The 21,147-nt window shown below is 42.5% G+C and overlaps 1 protein-coding gene across 2 annotated transcripts in view; it reads right to left on the bottom strand.

Moving 5' to 3' along the window:
• Nucleotides 1-21,147, bottom strand: part of NFX1 (nuclear transcription factor, X-box binding 1) — a 51,329-nt gene that overhangs the window by 7,942 nt on the left and 22,240 nt on the right. For both annotated transcript variants that reach the window (XM_068152614.1, XM_068152615.1), the window contains exons 7-21: nt 20,109-20,248; nt 18,862-18,961; nt 18,532-18,749; nt 16,988-17,085; nt 15,189-15,219; nt 14,099-14,181; nt 8,161-8,269; nt 6,905-7,024; nt 6,246-6,325; nt 5,733-5,963; nt 5,366-5,439; nt 4,988-5,089; nt 3,638-3,679; nt 3,184-3,282; nt 1,938-2,004 (exon numbers count right to left, since the gene is read on the bottom strand). In XM_068152614.1, coding sequence (XP_068008715.1) covers nt 1,938-2,004; nt 3,184-3,282; nt 3,638-3,679; nt 4,988-5,089; nt 5,366-5,439; nt 5,733-5,963; nt 6,246-6,325; nt 6,905-7,024; nt 8,161-8,269; nt 14,099-14,181; nt 15,189-15,219; nt 16,988-17,085; nt 18,532-18,749; nt 18,862-18,961; nt 20,109-20,248 — 1,594 coding nt within the window. The remainder of the gene's footprint in view (nt 1-1,937; nt 2,005-3,183; nt 3,283-3,637; nt 3,680-4,987; nt 5,090-5,365; nt 5,440-5,732; nt 5,964-6,245; nt 6,326-6,904; nt 7,025-8,160; nt 8,270-14,098; nt 14,182-15,188; nt 15,220-16,987; nt 17,086-18,531; nt 18,750-18,861; nt 18,962-20,108; nt 20,249-21,147) is intronic.

The following is a 21,147-nucleotide window of genomic DNA, read 5'->3' as shown; positions in this document are numbered from 1 at the left end:
CACATATACAGCTATGAAAGTATTAAATTTATCACTTCTACACCAAAGAAAAATCTTCTATATAACAAAACATCTGTTGATGCCATTAAGTGTAACAGGCTAAACCCTGAGAACAGATTAATCTACCTGTGCTCCTCCAAAGTGAGGGAAAAGTAATACAAAAAAATCTGGGTTCAGATGAAGAGCTGAGATAAGAGTCTACTGGATAAATGAGATAATATTCAACAGTTACCTTAGCCGATTTGCAGAAAAGCACAGAAGGAAGCAGCAGCAAGTGAGCTAAAAATCCAAGCCAGGGAGCTACTCCCCCATCTCTCCCTGCCCAGATGCCACCTCAGCAGAAAAGAGCCAACACCCAAAAGCAGCAACTGGAACAAGAAGCCTCCCACATTACAATCTGAACTTCAAGCCCCAAACTACCAGTAATAGAGTAAGTTTGAGTCAGGGGTTTCCAGAGAAATGCCAGCCTATACAAGTTCCACAGTATCACAGTATAACTAAGATTGGAAGAGACCTTGAGGATCATCGAGTCCAACCTATCAACACAGACCTCATGACTAGAACATGGCACCAAGTGCCACGTCCAATCTCCTCCTGAACACCTCCAGGGATGGTGACTCCACCACCTCCCTGGGCAGCCCGTTCCAATGACTCAGTGAAGAACTTTCTCCTCACCTCGAGTCTAAACTTCCCCTGGTGCAGCTTGAGACTGTGTCCCCTTGTTCTGGTGATGGTTGCCTGGGAGAAGAGGCCAACCCCTTCCTGGCTACAACCACCTTTCAGGTAGTTGTAGAGGGCAATGAGGTCACCCCTGAGCCTCCTCTTCTCCAGGCTAAACAATCCCAGCTCCCTCAGCCTCTCCTCAGAGGGCTTGTGCTCAAGGCCTCTCACCAGTCTTGTTGCCCTTCTCTGGACACATTCAAGCGTCTCAATGTCCTTCTTAAACTGAGGGGCCCAGAACTGGACACAGGACTCAAGGTGCGGCCTAACCAAGGCAGAGTACAGGGGTACAATGACTTCCCTGCTCCTGCTGGCCACACCATTCCTAATGCAGGCCAGGATGCCATTGGCCTTCTTGGCCACCTGGGCACACTGCTGGCTCATATTCAGGTGGCTGTCAATCAGTACGCCCAGGTCCCTCTCTGTTTGGGAGCTCTCCAGCCACTCTGACCCAGCCTGTAGTTCTGCATGGGGTTGCTGTGGCCAAAGTGCAGCACTCGGCACTTGGACTTGTTGAATGCCATCCCATTGGACTCTGCCCATCTGTCCAGTGGGTCGAGGTCCCTCTGCAGAGCCCTTCTACCCTCTGACTAACATCTGCTCCTACAGTATCACAGTATCGCTACAGTTGGAAGAGACCTCAAGGATCATCGAGTCCAACCTGGGACAGGGAATCTAAGGGCCCTGTACATTTAAGGGCAATGAGAGACCAGCACACACATACTGGGTCAGACCTGGTGCAGCAGCAAGCCAAGAGGATGCTAATAACCATAGCTAAATCTGATTCTCTTTACAGAAGGAGAAGGACTACCTCACACACTGGCAAATGCCAGAAGGCATTAAAAAATCTACAATCGAGTTCCACCACAGGGATCAGAAGAACCTAGGCTTTCCTCCTCGAAGTCTGAACCTCTAAGTATAATTTTTGAAGATTAATAATTTACTAATGGAGATCCAAAAATTAATGGTAAACTATTGCTGCATTAAAGGCTAGCTCTGCTTGAATCTTTAATCATGGCTTGGATGTCACCAAGGAGATCCTGAACTACAATGTCTCCTAAATATTCTGCTTTGTTTAAATCTCTGCTGAACTCTACTGGAGCACAAACAGATCCAGTGTCAACTCATAACTACTAGCAAAGTTTGGTAACATTGATCTCACCCTAAACTAAACAAAACTGTTTCTTCTAAGTCATACAGAATATCTCAATACAGACCTTATTCACAGCTTCCACAAGCATTCTCATTTCCTTCTCAATGTCACTGACAAATTTTAAATCCTTCCTGCAAGAACAGCAAAGTAAATAAGGCAAGATTGTCTACAGAGATACAATACCTTCATCTTTTGTAACATTATTTTCAACAAGAACAGACTAAAGAACTCAACTGACTGAAGCAGAAGGGAGAGCACTTTGGTTTATACATTACATTATTTCCATTAAAAAGCATGACTATGTCACCACAATTATGAAAACCATGAATCATTTCCCATTCAACCCAGCATAAAAGTTTATTAATAACAACTCTACTGCCTGACAAAGTTCTGCATTTTCAAATGAGTAATGCAGAGGTTAAAGTTGCCATTTCAATGTTTTTAAATTACTTGTCCTTAACACCCTTCATTTAATTATAATAGATGATTAGGCACAAAACTGAGGATTGGGTAATGGAGCTCTTTTCAACTCACCTAGTATCACAGTATTAATACAGGGATAAACTAATTTGTCTTGAAGACTAGAAAAATGAAATCCAGTACCTCGATGTGCAAAGTCACTGATGAGGACTAACACCAACTTGTACTTTTAGCTGTGAATGACACCATCTTGGAAGACATCATTTAAGCACCTTTAAAAATATTGGGCATTACTTATTAGTGGGCTGCTTTCACTATGACCATGACTTTCTGTTGCCTCATTTTCAGATGCCTCCGTCTCACAGACCTCTTTGCAGGCAGCACTGGCATAGGTTTAGCCCTGCACCAATCAAGTGGTTTACTCCATGTCTTTTTTTAAAAACACAAAAAAACCCAGCAAGGCAAATAAACACACTTGAGACAAAATGTCAGGCTGTGAGTGTGGATTTCATTGCTTAGGTATCAATTCTGCCTTTGCCTTGAAAAGTCCACAAGGAGCACTGAGATGCAGGCTGTTTGAAAGCAAGGGAGATGCGAGTCCAGGTACTGCTGCACAGCAAGAAGAATGGTGGGAAATGATGCTCCTGTTCTGTATCTGGTTCTATTACAGAACAAATCATCCTGCCAGGTGTTTTTTACTTTGCAGGTTCTCATTTGGAGGTCTTGAGAAATGCACATCACCTCCTTTGCTTCAGTTATCACCTACTGCCAAGGCTGGAGAGACAAGTGAACATAAGCACTTTCACAAGGGTAAATAACTACTCTGCATTTCCCATCTTGTTCTCAACACTGTTTACCTATGTGACACCTCTCATCATTAGAACACATACCTTGCATCCTCTTTTAAAAGGTCACTGTACTTTGGTCCAGAAGAACGGATGTTGAAAGGATCAGAATTATCATCTATTTCGAGAGCCTCAGCAAGACGTCTGCATTTGAGGGTAGGAAGGAAAACCCAAAACATAAACCCACAGCCAAATGAAAAACCATCACACAAATTCCCCCAGACACTCCCAAAAATGCTGAAGACTAAGATATGGGTTACTAATACAGCACACAAACTACAGTTTGTAATTTAGATCTAATTCTTTAGGACTTCTTACTACAATATTCTAGTAGGATCTCAGAACACTCAGTATAGATCCCTGTAACACTGGGATCATCTCTGTATTTATTAGTTCTCTAGGCCATACAGGACAGGAATTTATTTTTTTTTTCCACATAGCCTTAACTCTGAGTTTGTGCTGCCTAGGGGAAAAAAAAGCAAGCAAGTTTATTGCCCACCTGTTCCTCTGAAGAGCTAAGCATTCTTCATCACATTGCAACCTGAATTATGAAAGAAAATGACAATTAGAATCAGCAGTCGAAAAACTCACCCCCTTTTTTCTACCACCCCACACTCTGATCCTTCCCTCTGTCAAATGGTTGGATTTTTTAAAACAGTGACTTTTTGGAGAAGCTGAAATTGGCTTCATACCGCTGAGTATACTTGTATCTAGTTTGTAGTGTGATACAAATAGGAAACAAAGTAGCTGAGGCTCAATCTGGGTAAAGCCGAGATTATTACAGTACAGCTCCCCCTGCTTTCACCTTGTTCTTCCCCTCCTCCTGAAGTATGACAATGACTCAACCAGGACAAAGCTGGGTGCTCTAATGCATGATTGCTAGTGTTAGTTCATCTTGCCCATATATTCAGAGTTAAAATGAGGGTAGAAAAGGATTTAATGATATGGTCCAGTTTTGTAGGCATTAAACAATTAGAACAGAATGACTAGCAAAAGTTCTTGCTACTATTAGCTTTTGAAAAAGTCAGAAAGCAACTGTATGGGAATTATCACTGGTTTAACTTTATGCAATGTAAAGGAAAAATAGATTTTAACATATGTATCAAACTGTAATCATCAAATTCAAAATTAAGAGAGGTGAGATAATAACAGAAAGTGAACTAAAGTCAGAAACTAGGGACTCGAAGGACAAAGAGTTCAGCAAGTCAAAGCGATTCCTTCAAGAAATTATACTAAAAGGTAAAAAAACCAAAAACCAAAACAACAAAACAAGCTAGTCCAATCCTGAGGAACATCAGGGGAAAGAGAAAACTACCAAACTTAAGTCACAAGTGGGTTTTATGATGTAAAAGCAGATTTGCACTACCAACCAGCAGGAGAACACTAAGTGACAATCAAATGGACATACAAACATAAGTCATCTAAGAAAGGTAATAGAAAAATATTACAAATAGTAAGCTGATAACTAGGAAGAAAACATGTCACATTAATCATCCAGGAGGGAATGCTGGATGCTGAAACAGAAGACAATAGTGAAAAGTTATACTGTCCAGAAATTGCAAGAATTTCTCTGCCTTTTCTGAGAAATTCTTCTGGGTAAAAAGGAACTTGGAAACCACAATTATATTGTTCCATACATAATTACAAGGCAAATCAGACAACACTAGAGAGATCATTCTACAGGAAAGCAAAAACATGAGCTGCTGCTAAGGAACTGTAAAACACTTTCAGCAGTATTGTTCAAGTCAGGATATCTGAAGTCCTTGTATTTTAGATAGCGTTTTCTTCACAATTCTAAGCATTTTACACACCACCTGTGTTCTAGATAGGTTTCAAATAATCTCCTTACTTGGCCTGCTTCATTTCTTTCTTTGTAATAAGTCTACTGATTTCCACTGAATCTCCAAGCTGTAGATCTGTTAACTTTGTGGCTATAGATATAGCAGCTATTCTGAAAAAGAAGAATGTTAGATTTAATTTGAGGCAACAAATAAACCTTTGAAAACCTGTATAAAGTTGCACATTTAAACCTCCAAATGGAAGAAGACAGACAATTTCCTCATGGTATAAAAACTCAGGAGAATATGGGGGAGGGGGAAAGAAATTTTATGTGGAAGTACAAAAAAGTGTGAAAACACTTGTAAATGGGGTATATTTAGTCAAGCCTGAAACTGAATCAAATCACAAAGTCAGCCCAGTAAGACATGTAAAGAATTGCAGTACAAACCTTTGATACGTGTTAGATGCTTCTGAGCAAATCATTCTCTCCTTTCTTCTTCCGCATTCACATTGAAGATCAACCTGTTGAATCACACAAGAGGGTAGCTTTTCTAAGCTTCCAGTTGTATGGCAGTGGAGAGATGTGAGGCAGATAAAAAAATTCCTCTGAAAAGTCTCATTTTAGTGGAATAGTGAGTAGGGTTTGGGTTTGTTTTTTTTTTTGTTTTGTTTTAAATTAGTATTATAAGTTTAAGGAAAATCTATCATGGTCTCAATATTGAACTATGTAATTTTTTGTTACAACTGTTACCTGCTGTTAACAGAACCCCACAATTCACCTGTGACTTTGCAGTGAGATCTCTCTAGTTACCTACCTTTGCACAGCAGGATGTTGTCGGGCAGGGTGAAGAAGGATGACAAGGAGCCATACAGGGATGATTACAATATAGCCGTGGAATAATGCATGGCTGCTTACACTCTTCATCTATAAGACATTCTCCTTTATGACAGATTCTTTTGCATTTGTGCATTCCACATTTCAACATTTGATTGCAGCGAAGTCCACAGGAAATGTCAGTGAGATGACAAGGAATATTACTTCGCAGCTAGAGGAGGGGAGGAAAAATTTTAACACTCAAATCTCAAACTAGTTCTACACCTTCACTTGGCACTGTCCACACAAAACCTGTAATACTAAAATATCTTAGGACAAAGACTGGGTTTTTCTCTGTATCATCATCATCCAATTTAGCAGTTGGTCTGAACACATATAGCATAAAGAAACCCTTCTCTAATTTAATCATGTTAAACGCATCTCCAATAACACATTCTGTTCCAGAGGCCTACAGTCACAGAACTTTATTTAAAATTCAAAAACATTAACTTACTTCATGCTTGCCCATACACCATTTCTGAGTGAGATAGGTGCAAGGTGGACATTTCTCCTCGCTGTGACATGAATGGTACACTGCAGTCACAGAAATACAAAAGCCAGCACAGTTTTACTACCATATTTCAATCAAATGCATTACAGGAGACCATAAAGATTATTAAACATGGGCTTGCATTTCAGAATGGCACAATTTACAGGAAGTATGATGCTTCATGCAAAGAATCTGTTCTTTAAAACACACTTTCAAAATTACAATGGCAGATTTTTCAGGCAAGTATTTTTCCTTATTTTCTGAATGAAATATTTCCTAACTTCTGAGAAGGGTTGTACTATCAGACAGTTTTTCAGAAAGCCTATCTGTTTGACCTGTGCTAATTCCTTTGTTGATCAGCCAAGGAATATAGAAACCAATTGTTTACTATAGTAAGTGCTCTTTTGCAATGATAATCTTTGGAATACAGCATTTAATGTGCTGTGACTATTAATAACATTCAGAAAAAATTCAATGCTTTTCCCAGTCAGAAGTTATCACTGCTAGTATTCATGGCAACTTTTTAATTGGTATTTTTCCATATTTCAATTTGAAAACCCAAACATAACAAGACCAAAACAAACAACAAAAACCCACAAGCAAAACTGAATTGCCTGACTTACCTGGATGATCACAGTCATGTGGCCTGGTGCATGTTTTTTTACACTCTGGTGGCTGAGTGCCACAGGGGACTGGGGGATAAATGACAGATTCACCACAATAGCAAGTTAATTCGTCAAAACCTGAAAAACAAATTGAACATATTCCAATGGCTATATATATCTGCACTTCTCCAGGTATTTATATTCCATTCTAGAAATGCTCCCCCTTCATAGTTTTATTGTGGATGCAAAAAATAAACCTAGAACTTGCAAGTTTAGGACTTCAGTTTGAAAACTTTCTTAAGCTTTCATCATTAAGCAAACACTAAGTGGAAGGATGGATACAAACTGAAGGACTAACTAAGGGCTTTTACATCCTAACTTTCAAAAATGTCAAGAATTTTTGTAAGAAGCTACATCTATATAAAGAAAGGGGAAATCTACATTGGACCATATGAGACTGAAGGGCAAAAAAAAACCCACTGCAATCACATATAAAGATGTTGCAGGTCAACTAAAAGTTCCACTAGCAGAAGGAAAAATAGCAACATTCTTCTGTCTTGCTTCAGGCAATTTAGTATTTATCTGCCTATTAACATGGTGCAATATAATCGCAATATGCCCCCTATACCAAGCGGTAAAAAGCAGTTGCAGAAAACCAGTATATTCAGCTGGCACAGCTTTTACTAGAGTACATGCCTGTCTAAAACTACTGCATCAGCTCACATCTCTAAACAGTTCTGCACTCCTAAGAGTGCTGTAGCTGTAGACCTATTCCTAACAATTCAGTATTGATTTTCACCATCCAGAATGTGATCCAGAAAGCCACACATAACTGGTAACTCTTATTTCTTTAGATGGCTGTGTCCAGAGATAAATCATTAGCATATCATGGTGGGAAAGCCTGAATTCTAAGGAGCTAAACAGACTCTGCTATACATTTCAATACCTTTAACAATTACATTGTTAAACAAGAATTTCTTCAGCTGAGAAATTCTCTACATTGCTTTCATTTCTTGCACGTTTCCTTGGATTTTTTAAGTGATTGCTGGCCCAAGGTACATAATCCATTTCACTGTAACTTAAATCTAACTATTAAAATTCAATACTTTATAAACTCATCTAAAATGAAATCACTTTCATTCAGAAGAAACCATACCACTCAAATCAACTGCATATTCTACTCCATTTGGACCACAGCCTGTTCAACTCTGACTAGGTCAATGAACAAATTTCTATAATGCATAAGAACTCATGTACTCTTGCATATAACTCACTTGTCTGCCAGCAGGTTTGACAGCTGCCCCGATGACAGGGTTCCTCACATCTGTGAAGCCCACAGTTGAGTTTACGACCACAAACCAAAGAACACTTATGTTCTGCGTCCTATAGGAAGGCAAAAAAGAAAAGCAGGATACCACGACTGAGAGATAGAGACAAAGCTTGATGCAAGCAAAGTGTCTCCTTTATTGTACAAAGTCTTTTCTTTATATAGGCTAACATAATCAAAAGCAACTTGTGATTGGTAATTAGACGTGTCCATGCGACAGTTACAGACTCATGATTGGCTGCCGAGAAAATGCCAGGGAACACACATGCCTGGGCAAGGCCTCAGACAGGTGTTAGACAAAAGGCAAACAATCAAGCATCTCTTATTTAAGTTCCGAGAGAAGACAAAAGACTCTATTGCAATGTTTACCAGCTCTTATTCCCTAAGTCACAATGGTAGTTGGTAATCAGCTAAATGCTTTTTTCTCTCTACACAGTTGCAGTTTTTCCCAAGGTCTGTGGCCTACAAGGGCTAAAACATTTCCTTCTATCAGCTGAGCATTGCTTCAGGTTCTACTCCCTAAATTCAGTCCGTCAGCAGGATTAAACTATAAACCCTGTTGGATTGTTTTTCTCTGTAAGGTTAAAATACAGTAACTGACAAAACTGTGTAGTGCAAAAAATAGCTTAAAACTGATCTATCCAGTTTTGCCATCAATGTAGGGATGCATAATTTTTAAGACTCCTGTTGCAGACATACCTACAGGGCCACGAGGATGATAAGAGGGCTGGAGCACCTCTCCTATGACAACAAACTGAAAGAGTTGGGGCTGTTCAGTCTGGAGAAAAGGCAGCTCTGAGGTGACCTAATTGTGGCCTTCCAGTATCTGAAGGGGGCCTACAGGAAGGCTGGGGAAGGACTTCTCAGGATCTCAGGGAGTGATAGGACTAGGGAGAATGGAATGAAGCTGGAGGTGGGGAGATTCAGACTGGACGTGAGGAGGAAGTTCTTTATCATGAGAGTGGTGAAGCCCTGGAATGGGTTGTCCAGGGAGGTGGTTGAGGCCCCATCCCTGGAGCTGTTTAAGACCAGGCTGGATGAGGCTCTTGCCAGCCTGATCTAGTGTGAGGCGTCCCTGCCCATGGCAGGGGGGTTGGAACTAGATCACAGTATCACAGTATAACTAAGGTTGGAAGAGACCTTGAGGATCATCGAGTTCCAACCTGTCACCACAGACCTCATGACTAGACCATGGCACTAAGCACCACGTCCAATCTCCTCTTGAACACCTCAAGGGATGGGGACTCCAGCACCTCCTGGGGCAGCCCATTCCAATGACCAGTGACGCTGTCGGTGAAGAACTTTCTCCTCACCTCGAGTCTAAACCTCCCCTGGCACAGCTTGAGACTATGTCCCCTTGTTCTGGTGATGGTTGCCTGGGAGAAGAGACCAACCCCTTCCTGGCTACAACCACCTTTCAGGTAGTTGTAGAGGGCAATGAGGTCACCCCTGAGCCTCCTCTTCTCCAGGCTAAACAATCCCAGCTCCCTCAGCCTCTCCTCAGAGGGCTTGTGCTCAAGGCCTCTCACCAGTCTTGTTGCCCTTCTCTGGACACATTCAAGCGTCTCAATGTCCTTCTTAAACTGAGGGGCCCAGAACTGGACACAGGACTCAAGGTGCGGCCTAACCAAAGCAGAGTACAGGGGCACAATGACCTCCCTGCTCCTGCTGGCCACACCATTCCTAATGCAGGCCAGGATGCCATTGGCCTTCTTGGCCACCTGGGCACACTGCTGGCTCATATTCAGGTGGCTGTCAATCAGCACGCCCAGGTCCCTCTCTGTTTGGCAGCTCTGCAGCCACTCTGACCCCAGCCTGTAGTTCTGCATGGGGTTGCTGTGGCCAAAGTGCAGCACTCGGCACTTGGACTTGTTAAATGCCATCCCATTGGACTCCGCCCATCTGTCCAGTCGGTCGAGGTCCCTCTGCAGAGCCCTTCTACCCTCTAACTGACTAACATCTGCCCCTAACTTGGTGTCATCTGCAAACCTGCTGATGACTGACTCGACCCCCTCATCCAGATCATCAATGAAGATGTTAAAGAGCACAGGGCCCAGCACTGATCCCTGGGGGACACCACTGGTGACTGGCCGCCAGCTGGATGTGGCACCATTCACCACCACTCTCTGGGCTCGGCCCTCCAGCCAGTTCCTAACCCAGCACAGAGTGTAGTGGTCCAAGCCACGAGCTGACAGCTTAGACAGCAGTTTGCTGTTGCGGACGGTGTCAAAGGCCTTGCTGAAGTCCAGGTAGACCACATCCACAGGCCTCCCCACATCCACCAGACAGGTCACCTGATCATAGAAGGCAATCAGGTTGGAGAGGCAGGACCTGCCCCTCCTAAATCCATGTTGGCTGGACCTGAGCCCTTCAGGTGCACAGTTATTGCCGCCAAGATAATCTGCTCCATCACTTTCCCTGGCACTGAGGTCAGGCTGACCGGCCTGTAGTTTCCAGGTTCCTCCATCCGACCCTTCTTGTGGATGGGGACCACATTGGCCAGTTTCCAGTCATCTGGGACCTCACCGGTGAGCCAGGACTGGAGGAAAATGATGGAGAGCAGCTTGGCCAGCTCATCTGCCAGCTCTCTCAGCACCCTAGGATGGATCCCATCTGGTCCCATGGACTTGTGAGTGTCCAAGTGGCTCAGCAGGTCCCGAACTAATTCCTCATGGATTACCGGAGCATTACACTGCTCCCTGACCCCGTCACCCAGCTCAGGAGGCCACTCATCCTGAACTCCTCCTGCCTTGCTGTTAAAAATGGAGGCAAAGAAGGTGTTCAGGACCTCAGCCTTTTCCTCGTCTTCAATCACTGTGTTCCCCTCCAGGTCCAATAAGGAGTGCAGGTTCTTCTTGCCCTTCTTCTTATTGTTAATATATTTGTAAAAATGCTTTTTATTATCTTTGACAGAGGTGGACAGCCTCAGTTCCAACTGGGCCTTTGCCTCTCTAATTTTTTTCCTACATAATTTAACAACTTCCTTGAACATACCTCGAGAAACCTTCCCCTCCTTCCAAAGGTGATACAGCCTCTTTTTTCCCCTTAAATCCTCCAGGAGCTGTTTGCTCATCCAGGCCGGTCACCTTCCCCACCAGCTCATCTTTCAGCACATGGGAACTGCCAGTTCCTGTGCCTTCAAGAGCTCCTGTTTGAAGTAGGTCCAACCCTCCCGGACCCCTCGGTTCTTGAGGGCTGCTACCCAGGGAACTTTACAAATAAGTTTCTTAAACAGGCTGAAGTTTGCCCTCCGGAAGTCCAAGGTGGAGGTTCTGTTGGTGCTCCTCCCTATCTCCCTGCATATTGAAAACTTCACTATCTTATGGTCACTGCACCCTAGGCAGCATCCCACAATCACATCTCCCACCAGCCCTTCCCTACTGGAGAACAGCAGGTCAAGCAGAGCCTGGCCCCTGGTAGGCTCACTTAACAGCTGCGTCAGGAAGCAGTCCTCCATTCGCTCCAGGAATCTTCTGGACTGCCTCCTCTCTGCTGAATTAAGTTCCCAGCAGATATCTGGCAGGTTGAAGTCGCCAACAAGGACAAGATCTGATGATCTTGAGACAGCCTCCAGCTGCTTGTAGAACAATTCATCAGCCTCCTCATCCTGGTTGGGTGGTCTGTAAGAGACTCCAACTAGGATGTCAGATTTGTTAGGCTGCCCTCTGATTTTAACCCACAGGCTCTCAAGTCCCTCATCTTCCACCTCAAGTTCTGTAGCAGAGAGTGACTCCCTAACATACAGAGCCACTCCTCCTCCTCTTCTTCCTCGCCTGTCTCTCCTAAAGAGCCTGTAGCCCCACAGTGCAGCACTCCAATCGTGCATGTTGTCCCACCAAGTTTCTGAGATGGCGACTGTATCATAATCGCCCTGGTGGACCAGGACCTCCAGCTCCTCTTGGTTATTGCCCATGCTGCATGCATTGGTGTACATGCACTGCAGCTGGGCTCCCGACTTCTCAATTGACCCTACCTTGTGCCCTACTCTTTCCTCTGCAGATGGACCGATTGCCTCACCCACCCCCTTCAGACCTAGTTTAAAGCCCTCCTAATGAGCCCTGCCAACTCCAATGGCAGGACTCTCTTACCCCTTCTAGATAAATGCACCCCATCATGACCCAGCAGGTCGGGTGCAGTAAAAGTTGTCCCATGATCGAAAAAAACAAAGTTCTGCTGCTGGCTCCATCCCCTGAGCCAATTGTTGATGGTATGAGTTCTCCCATTCCTCTCAGTGTACTCCCCTGCCACTGAGGGAACTGAGCAGAACACCACTTGAGCTCCTGCCCCATCAATCAATTGTCCAAGGGCCCTGAACTCCTTCTTAAGTGCCCTGGTGCCCTTCTTGTCAATCTCATCACTCCCAGACTGTATTACCAGCAGAGGGTAATAGTCAGTGGGCTGGACTAATTTAGGGAGTCTCCTTGTGATGTCCCTTACCCGCGCCCTGGGTAGAGAGCAGACCTCCCTGTGGGATGGGTCGGGACAACATATGGGTCCCTCAGAACCCCCCAGGAGAGAGTCCCCAACAACTATAACCCTTCTCCTTTTCTTTGTGGAGCTGGTCGTTATAGCTGGTGGGGACCGCTTGGGCTTAGGCTCCTCTCCGGAGCTGGTTGTTATAGCTGGTGGGGACCGCTTGGCCTTAGGCTCCCCTCTGGATGGCTGCTCTTCAGCCCTCTCATCCCCACTGCCCTCGGCCTGCAGGGCCTCATACTTATTATGCAAGGGCAGCGGAGGAGGAGGAGAGGGCCAGGGTGGATTTCTCTTGCCACCCCTGGAAGGGACCTGTATCCATCCCTCTCTGTTTCCAGGGATCCTTCCCTCAGCAGGGGAGATCTGCAGAGCCTTCTCCCACAAATCTAACTCCATTTCACTTTCCGTTATTGTCCTTAGCCTAGATACCTCCTCCTTCTGCTTGGCCACTTCGTTCTTCAGCTCTGCCACCAGGCTGAGGAGAAAGTTCACCTGGTCACACCTGACACAGGTGTCCTCTCCCTCCCCCTCTATTCCAAGTGCCAGGCTGAAGCACTCTCTGCAGCTGGCAGCCTGGACTCCAGCATGCTGGTGCAGCAACTCTGTCTGGGTAGATGCTGTTTTTCTACCCTTCATCCAAGTGACGACCATGGTGCAACGTTTGAATGAAGACAAAACAATTTTTTTACTTTTTTTTGTGGTCCCTTGTGGTCCCTGCCAACCCTGACTGATTCTATGATACATCATAGCTTATGCTTCCTGGATTTCCCTCCTTATTCCCCCAGGAATACTGCATTGATAAAATGCATCTTCACAGGGATTTAATTGCATTTAGGTTGGAACTTAGTTTTGTATTTGTAACGACACCCATAAAACAAATGCTGCAAATATCAACACGCCAACTTTGAACATGACCAATGTTCAGTGACTGAAAATCATAGAATTGTTTGGGTTGGAAAGGATTGTAAAGATCATCTAGTTCAAACATCTCTGCCATGGGTAGGGACACCTCCTGTTGAAAGCTTCATTCAGCCTGGCCTTGAACACCTGCAGGTATGAGATTCCACATCTTCTGGGCAATCTATTTCAGTGCCTCACCACTCAGAGAGAAGAATTTCTTCCTTGTATGTAATCAAAATCTACCCTCTTTCAGTGTAATGCTATTACCCCATGTCCTATCATTAAAGGCCCTTGCAAAAAGTCCTTCTCCAGCTTTCTTTTACATTCCCTTTAAGTACTGCAAGGTCACTATAAAGTCTCCCCAGAGCCTTCTCTTCTCAGGGATGAGCAACCCCAAGTCTCTTACCCTGACTTAAAAAATGGAAGGATAAAAAAGAAAAAAAAAATCCTTCAATATCTCAACCAAATCCACATCCCAATAGGCAGTTCTATGAAACCACATGTTAACTTACCACACAGCAAACCTCATTACACTTGTGTCGTCCACATGATCTTTTCTTGTTGCATCGCTTGTCACACATGAATGTAATAGCAGCTATTAAAAAAACAACAACAAAACATCACTATCACAACAAACACCCCACCAAAAAACCAACCAAACAAAAAACCCCACACTCAGTCATAACTTCTACATGTTTCCATATGCTGACAACATCAGCTGTGATCGCAGTATTATGCTAAGGCCATTCCAGAACATGCTCTGGGAAAACCCAAGTCAGCAAGCAAACTTTTAATTACTTGGACAACACAGAAAATAGGGTATCCTGACACACTGGAGTACTACAAACATCCAATTTAAGGTTGCTCAAACTGGTAAAACAGTAAAAGTCAGTCAAATACAACTATTGCTGATATGCTCGTGAAACTGGTGCTAACAAAGAACATCCTTATCACTGTCCAAAGGTAACTTCTGGATTCTAAAAAACAAAGCCTTCATAGACAAAAGTCCAAATTAGCAAATATGTATATTACTTCCTTATGTATCTTGTAAGCAAGCACCTCAGTATGACAGAGGTCCATCAAGTAAACAATTTACTGAAGTTAAATTTGACTTATTACATCCAGAATACTAGGAATGGGAACTCTCCACCAAGCTCAGATGCTAAGACCAGCAACATACAACTGTGAAGCAAAATCAAAGCTGAGGTCTTGGACAAAAGCAGAGCAGTACTATTTTGTATGTGAGCTGGGCAAATTGACCCAAAGATCTGCAGGATGTCAGGGGAGTGACCCAGTGAATATGGCAGGTAGCACAAGAAACTGCTCAATTTAAACAGGCAAGTTGTTTGGAATCTTAGAGATCAAATGCTGAAGAAGCCTTTATTTAGGCAAAAGATGGACAGAAATGAAAGAAGGTTATTGGATATCTCTTCCCCAAAGAAGCATCATCTCAAAAAATTATCACTTTGGTACAGACATATAGATAAAAGAAGCAGTACTGAATGGATGTTTGCTAACTTTGCCAACCAAATTCAAAATTAGTATGAGTTGTGGATCATTTTTAAAACAAGTTTGTATTATATAGGTAAGATAACACTGTACCTTTATTTCTGAGGAGAGCACATGGGACTTCCTAGGAGACAAAGAGGGATCCATTAGGTTAAAACATGAAAAAACTGAAACTTAATTTATCTAGAAAGCATCCAGTTCCATAATACAGAAAGACACAGGACTGTTTCCAGGTGTGTAACACTTCTGGATACAGAAGTGAAACCCATTTGGAAAAAGTCCTCACATCTTTTAACACATTACTTTTTCCTTTGAGATTCAATATCCATTAGTAGTTTTGCATTCCCCACATAATTTAGCAGATAAATTTGTGCTTTCACAAACTGTCCCAAAAATGCAATTATGACTTGATATTAAAAAAGGAAAGAGAGAGTGAAGTCAAATCTCATAGTCAAGGAAGTTGTACCTAGATTTATGACAATAGAAGATGATTTATAGATTCATAAAATGGCTTGGGTTGGAAGGGACCTTCAAGATCATCTGATTTCAATCCCTCTGGCACTGCAGGGACATTTTCCACTAGACCAGGATGCTCAAGGCCTCATCCAATCTGGCCTTGAACGCGTCTCCAGGGAGGGGGCATCCATGACCTCCCCAGGCAACCTGTTCCAGTGATGGCTGAAAAAACCCCACTGTTGATCAACTACATCTAAACCTTCAGTCATCAGGACTTCACATTGAGTGCTAATCGCTGACCACCACAGTTTCCCTGACGTAAGTTATCAGTGTAGTTCGTTCATAGTTTTTCAAGAAAGCAGCTTTCTGGTGTCTGAGAAGCTGTGTAAACTAAAGCACAAACCTCAATACTTTGTTTCAGGCCTCAAAATAAAAGATAATCTGATGTCTCCTACCCCAGAACTACCCTCAAGCAAACTTGTAGGAGAAAAGATTCCAATCTCAAGCGAAGTCTCAGTCATTTCTATAGGCTTGAAGACTTAAATATTCAGAAGCCATCTCTACTTATAGATGGTATATAACAGATCAGAAAAACCATCATGATAGTAGCCAAAGATTTCAAAGCTGTGATTGCAAAAAATAGTACAGTTTAAACATACACTAATTTTTATATAATAATTGCTGAGAAGAAGGTTGGAGAAGGACTGTTTACTAAAGGCCTCTGGTGACAGAACAAGGAGCAATCATTTGAAACTAGAGAAGAATAGATGTAGATTGGATATTAAGAACACTTTCTGCACCATGAATGTGGTGGGACACTGCAACAGGTTGCCCAGGGAGGTAGTTGAGGTCCCACCCCTGGAGGTATTAAAGGTCAGGCTCGACAAGGCTCTGAGCAACTTGATCTAGTGGAGGATGTCCCTGTTAATTGCAGGCAATTGCACTAGATGACCTTTGGAGATCCCTTCCAGCCCAAACCATTCTGTGATTCTATGAATTGGGACCAGTAGAAACTACATATTCTCTCCAGGAAAAAAAAAAACAAAACAAAAAAAAAAAACACCTATACAACAAATCTACAGTCTGTTACTATGAAGTTTTGTGTTAGGATACTCTTTCCTCAGCTTATACAACATGAGCTTTAGAAATAGTGCAGAATAATAGAGAACTTCACAGCCAGTTTAAACAATCAGTATTCTGATTAAACTCTGCAAAATACTTCCAAAAACTGCCTTCAAAAGTAACTCATGTCACCATTTCACAGTATCATTTAGCTAACATCTATCCATTAGTATACAAGAGGTTCTTGCCATTAAGGAGCATAGCATCTCTTATACTTCTTAGCTTTCTTTTCCTAACTACTTCAGCTCCTTTTTCTCTGCAGTTTTAAACCAACAAATATTACTTGTTTCCATGGCTAAGTTTTATACACTGACCTTTTTTTTGAAGCCACACCTACAGTAAATATTTGATGTGCGAGAACATGGTCTACATTCTCCTTCATGACAAAGGCTTTCACATGTATGAATCAACTCTAGCAAAAGAAATATACAAAGATTAACAATTAAAAATCCATCACCTAGAACTTCCTATTTTTAGCAGCATCACTGGTCAAAGATACTAAGCTTATGTGCAGCTGGCTTCCTCAACAAATTAATTTGAATTAAAAGGGAGTAAAATTTCACTGAAATGTCATATTGCTTCCGCATGTACGCTTCTCAAGGTACTTCTTGCATTATGACACTCTTAGAACAGCAGGAAATGAACACATACTGTATCACAGTATCACAGTATAACTTAGGTTGGAAAGGACCTCAAGGATCATCGAGTCCAACCTGTCAACACAGACCCCATGACTAGACCATGGCACCAAGTGCCACGTCCAATCTCCTCTTGAACGCCTCCAGGGTCGATGACTCAACCACCTCCCTGGGCAACCCGTTCCAAACACGAATGACTCACTAGGTGAAGAACTTCCTCCTCACCTCGAGTCTAAACTTCCCCTGGCGCAGCTTGAGACTGTGTCCCCTTGTTCTGGTGATGGTTGCCTGGGAGAAGAGGCCAACCCCTTCCTGGCTACAACCACCCCTCAGGTAGTTGTAGAGGGCAATGAGGTCACCCCTGAGCCTCCTCTTCTCCAGGCTAAACAATCCCAGCTCCCTCAGCCTCTCCTCAGAGGGCTTGTGTTCAAGGCCTCTCCCCAGCCTTGTTGCCCTTCTCTGGTCACCTTCAAGTGTTTCAATGTCCTTCTTAAACTGAGGGGCCCAGAACTGGACACAGGACTCAAGGTGCGGCCTAACCAAGGCAGAGTACAGGGGCACAATGACCTCCCTGCTCCTGCTGGCCACACCATTCCTAATGCAGCCAGGATGCCACTGGCCTTCTTGGCCACCTGGGCACACTGCTGGCTCATATTCAGGTGGCTGTCGATCAGCACACCCAGGTCCCTCTCTGTTTGGGAGCTCTCCAGCCACTCCGACCCCAGCCTGTAGCTCTGCATGGGATTGCCGTACCCAGAGTGCAGCACTTGGCACTTGGACTTGTTGAATGCCATCCCATTGGACTCTGCCCATCTGTCCAGTGGGTCGAGGTCCCTCTGCAGAGCCTTTCTACCCTTTAACTGACTAACATCTGCACTGGAGGCACTTGAACAAAGTAATTTATCTCTACCTATCTCCACTTCAACATCAGATGATCCTTGTGGGCTTTGAAAAGACATCAGACTCTCCGGAAATTCCTACAGGTCTATTCCTCTACCCATGTAGGAATGGTACATGTAAACAGAATTTAAAAGGCTACCTAGCATTAGTGCTTCCTAGATAAATATATTTCCTGGTTTTAATGTACCATTATATTTAGTCATGAGGTCTGTGGTAATGGTTGGACTTGATGATCTTTGAGGTCTCTTCCAACCTTGGTGATTCTGTGATTATAAACAACCAACCAGAACAAATTCTCTGATGTAGAAAGCTCTAATTACCATAGCTACCACAAGAAAGAGGTTTGCCACATGTTTTTCCACATGATGGGATAGGGTCTGTGCATATTTTACGTTCAACACATCCTAGTTCCAGTAATTTGCTGAGAGGTGTCTGACCACAAGGACAGCGATACACTACTTGTGGAAGCCGTGGACAGAGCTGGCAAGGCTGAGGATGGCATACTTGGGTACAGGTGTGCCTCCCACAATTTAATTTTCTGGAAAAAACAAAACAAAGAAACAAAACAAAACACCAAACAACCAAAAAAAGAGAATTATCCAAGAGTATCACCTTTTTCTTTTAAAAAATCTGAATTATAGTGACCTTACTTGCCACATATATTCTGACATGAAAAGTTCCCAAATCCATCTGAGAATTCTTCCTTTGTCCCACACAATACTTCCTTGAAGTTACTTCCACAGTAACACACTGAAAGAAAGCAATGTTCCACATAAAACAGCGTAAGAGAGTATCAATGACAAAACACCTCCACCAGTAGACCAAAAATAAGGACAAAATATGACAATTTGTTAGTCAGTTTTTAGAAGAATAATGGAGTTGCTCTTCATTAGAGTTCTGCAGCAGAGCTCCTACAGAACCTGGAATTCCTTGTTTTATTTGATTTGATAAGGAGATGAAAACTAAAGGGGGGGTACTATCTGCACAAAAAGCTTACTTATTATTAAAGCAATATATATAACAAATTTATTTTTACCCTAAAAGTTGAGAAAATTAGCTTCCCATTTTCTATACAAATTGTTCAACAAAAATTGAAGGTGTTCAGGAGGAGATTTGATGGGGTGCTTGGTGCCATGGTTTATTTGTTTAGGTGGGTTGAATTGGTTGATGGGTTGGACACAATCTTGAAGGTCTCTTACAACCTGGTTGTTTATTATTATTATTATTTGTATACTGGCACAGATACATAGACAAGTTAATTTCCATTCAAGACCAAGTTTAGGAAATTTAAACAGAAACCAGGAGTAGCTTGTTGAAATGTGCTTTCCTATACTTTTTCAATATTTCTTCCACATATCATTTAAGCAAGTCTCAGAATTACAGTAACAGATTAAAGAGGATCATAGAACAATTCAGGACAGCAGGGCCATCATGCTATCAGCTAGACCAAGCCCTTACTTAAAGCAGTCTCCAATGAAATCAGACCAAGTTACTCAGTATTTCAGTTAGTTGGGTCCTGAAAACCTCTAAGTTCCCAAGAACAGCTTCTCCTCATAGCTACTTACATCGTTTCAGCTTTGGCTCACCCTCTCTTGTCCCCCACCAATGCGAAGTCTGCCTCTGCCTTCTCAATTGCCTTCTATTAGTTACTGAAAGGCCACTACTCAGCCTTCTCAAGCTAATGAAATCCAGTGCCACTACCCTGTCCTAACCCTAACAGAACACATATTCCAAAGGCCTAGTCATCTTGGCAGGATTCTTCCTAGTGATATTTCACTATTCCAGCAATAAATTTTGGGTTTGTTAGGTAAAATACAAGCACTTGTCTCTTGATAATGTTTTTTTCCACACTCTTGATTTCATGGTATAGACTGGAATAAGCCATTCCATTACTTACCTTGCTGTACTGACAATTGGCAAGGTGAACATTTTCCTGCATGGCACACTTGAGTACAGTTGTGCTTACCACAGTTTAAAGTGTTTCCACATACATTAGAACAACGAATTTTTGTTGATTGGCCACAGCGAACTGAATGACTGCAGAGAAATGATACCAAAGTCTGTCAGCTACCTTAACATCAATACAACATTTATTAAACAGGAAAATACTTTTTCAGCAAGGCTTTGAAAGAAGGATAACTTAATACAATATTTTTATTTTTTAAACAAATAAACCTCTATTCTTCCTTTTCCCACCCTATTAAAGTGGGACACTTCTTACAGTAGTAAGCCTACATAATTCTCTCTCAAGAAAATGGAAAGAATAAAAATGTGAAACAATAACTTGAACCTAATGCATGGTTATGCACGATGCCAGAGGGCAAATGTTTCTATTACAGACATCTCTTCCAAGAAGTACATGACCCTGTCTACTGAGCTGAATGAAGATTGGGATGTGGGCACTAATAGTGCATCAGTAGTCTACAAAAAGACAAAACCTCTTTTTCCCCTCTGGCTGGACTCAAATAGTGGCTGTAAAATGTACCTCTGAGTAAGAGGTACCATACCATATATCCTGGATGATAATACAGTACCATATGAAAAAATGGTCTTTAGAAGCAAGTTTTACATATGAAATGTAAAGGCAGAACAGCCTTACTGTTAGCAAAGACATTTAATGCATCAACCATAAAAAGACAGTCTTCAAACCTAGAATATACTACACCTCTCTTTTCAGGGGACCTGTACCACTGGCATACACACTGCTTTCAGAATGGAATAATTTGACATTCCACTCATACACAAAAAGTGTGAACCTTTTTCTACTTCTTTTCTTGTCTTCTACAAAATAAAAAATACATACTGGAATAGGATTTCAATAATTAAATCCAACTCACAGACTGCTTGGACAGGTCAGTTGCATGTATCAAACTGATTTTAATACAGACAACTCTCGACTATTTTTATCTTTTCTTAAAAGATTCAAAGCAATTGCA

This window comes from Melanerpes formicivorus, unplaced genomic scaffold (assembly GCF_026170545.1).
Source record: "Melanerpes formicivorus ecotype bairdi unplaced genomic scaffold, bMelFor1.0.p_v2 SCAF_24, whole genome shotgun sequence".
Lineage (NCBI taxonomy): Eukaryota > Metazoa > Chordata > Aves > Piciformes > Picidae > Melanerpes > Melanerpes formicivorus.
This window is presented reverse-complemented; position numbering and strand designations above follow the sequence as displayed.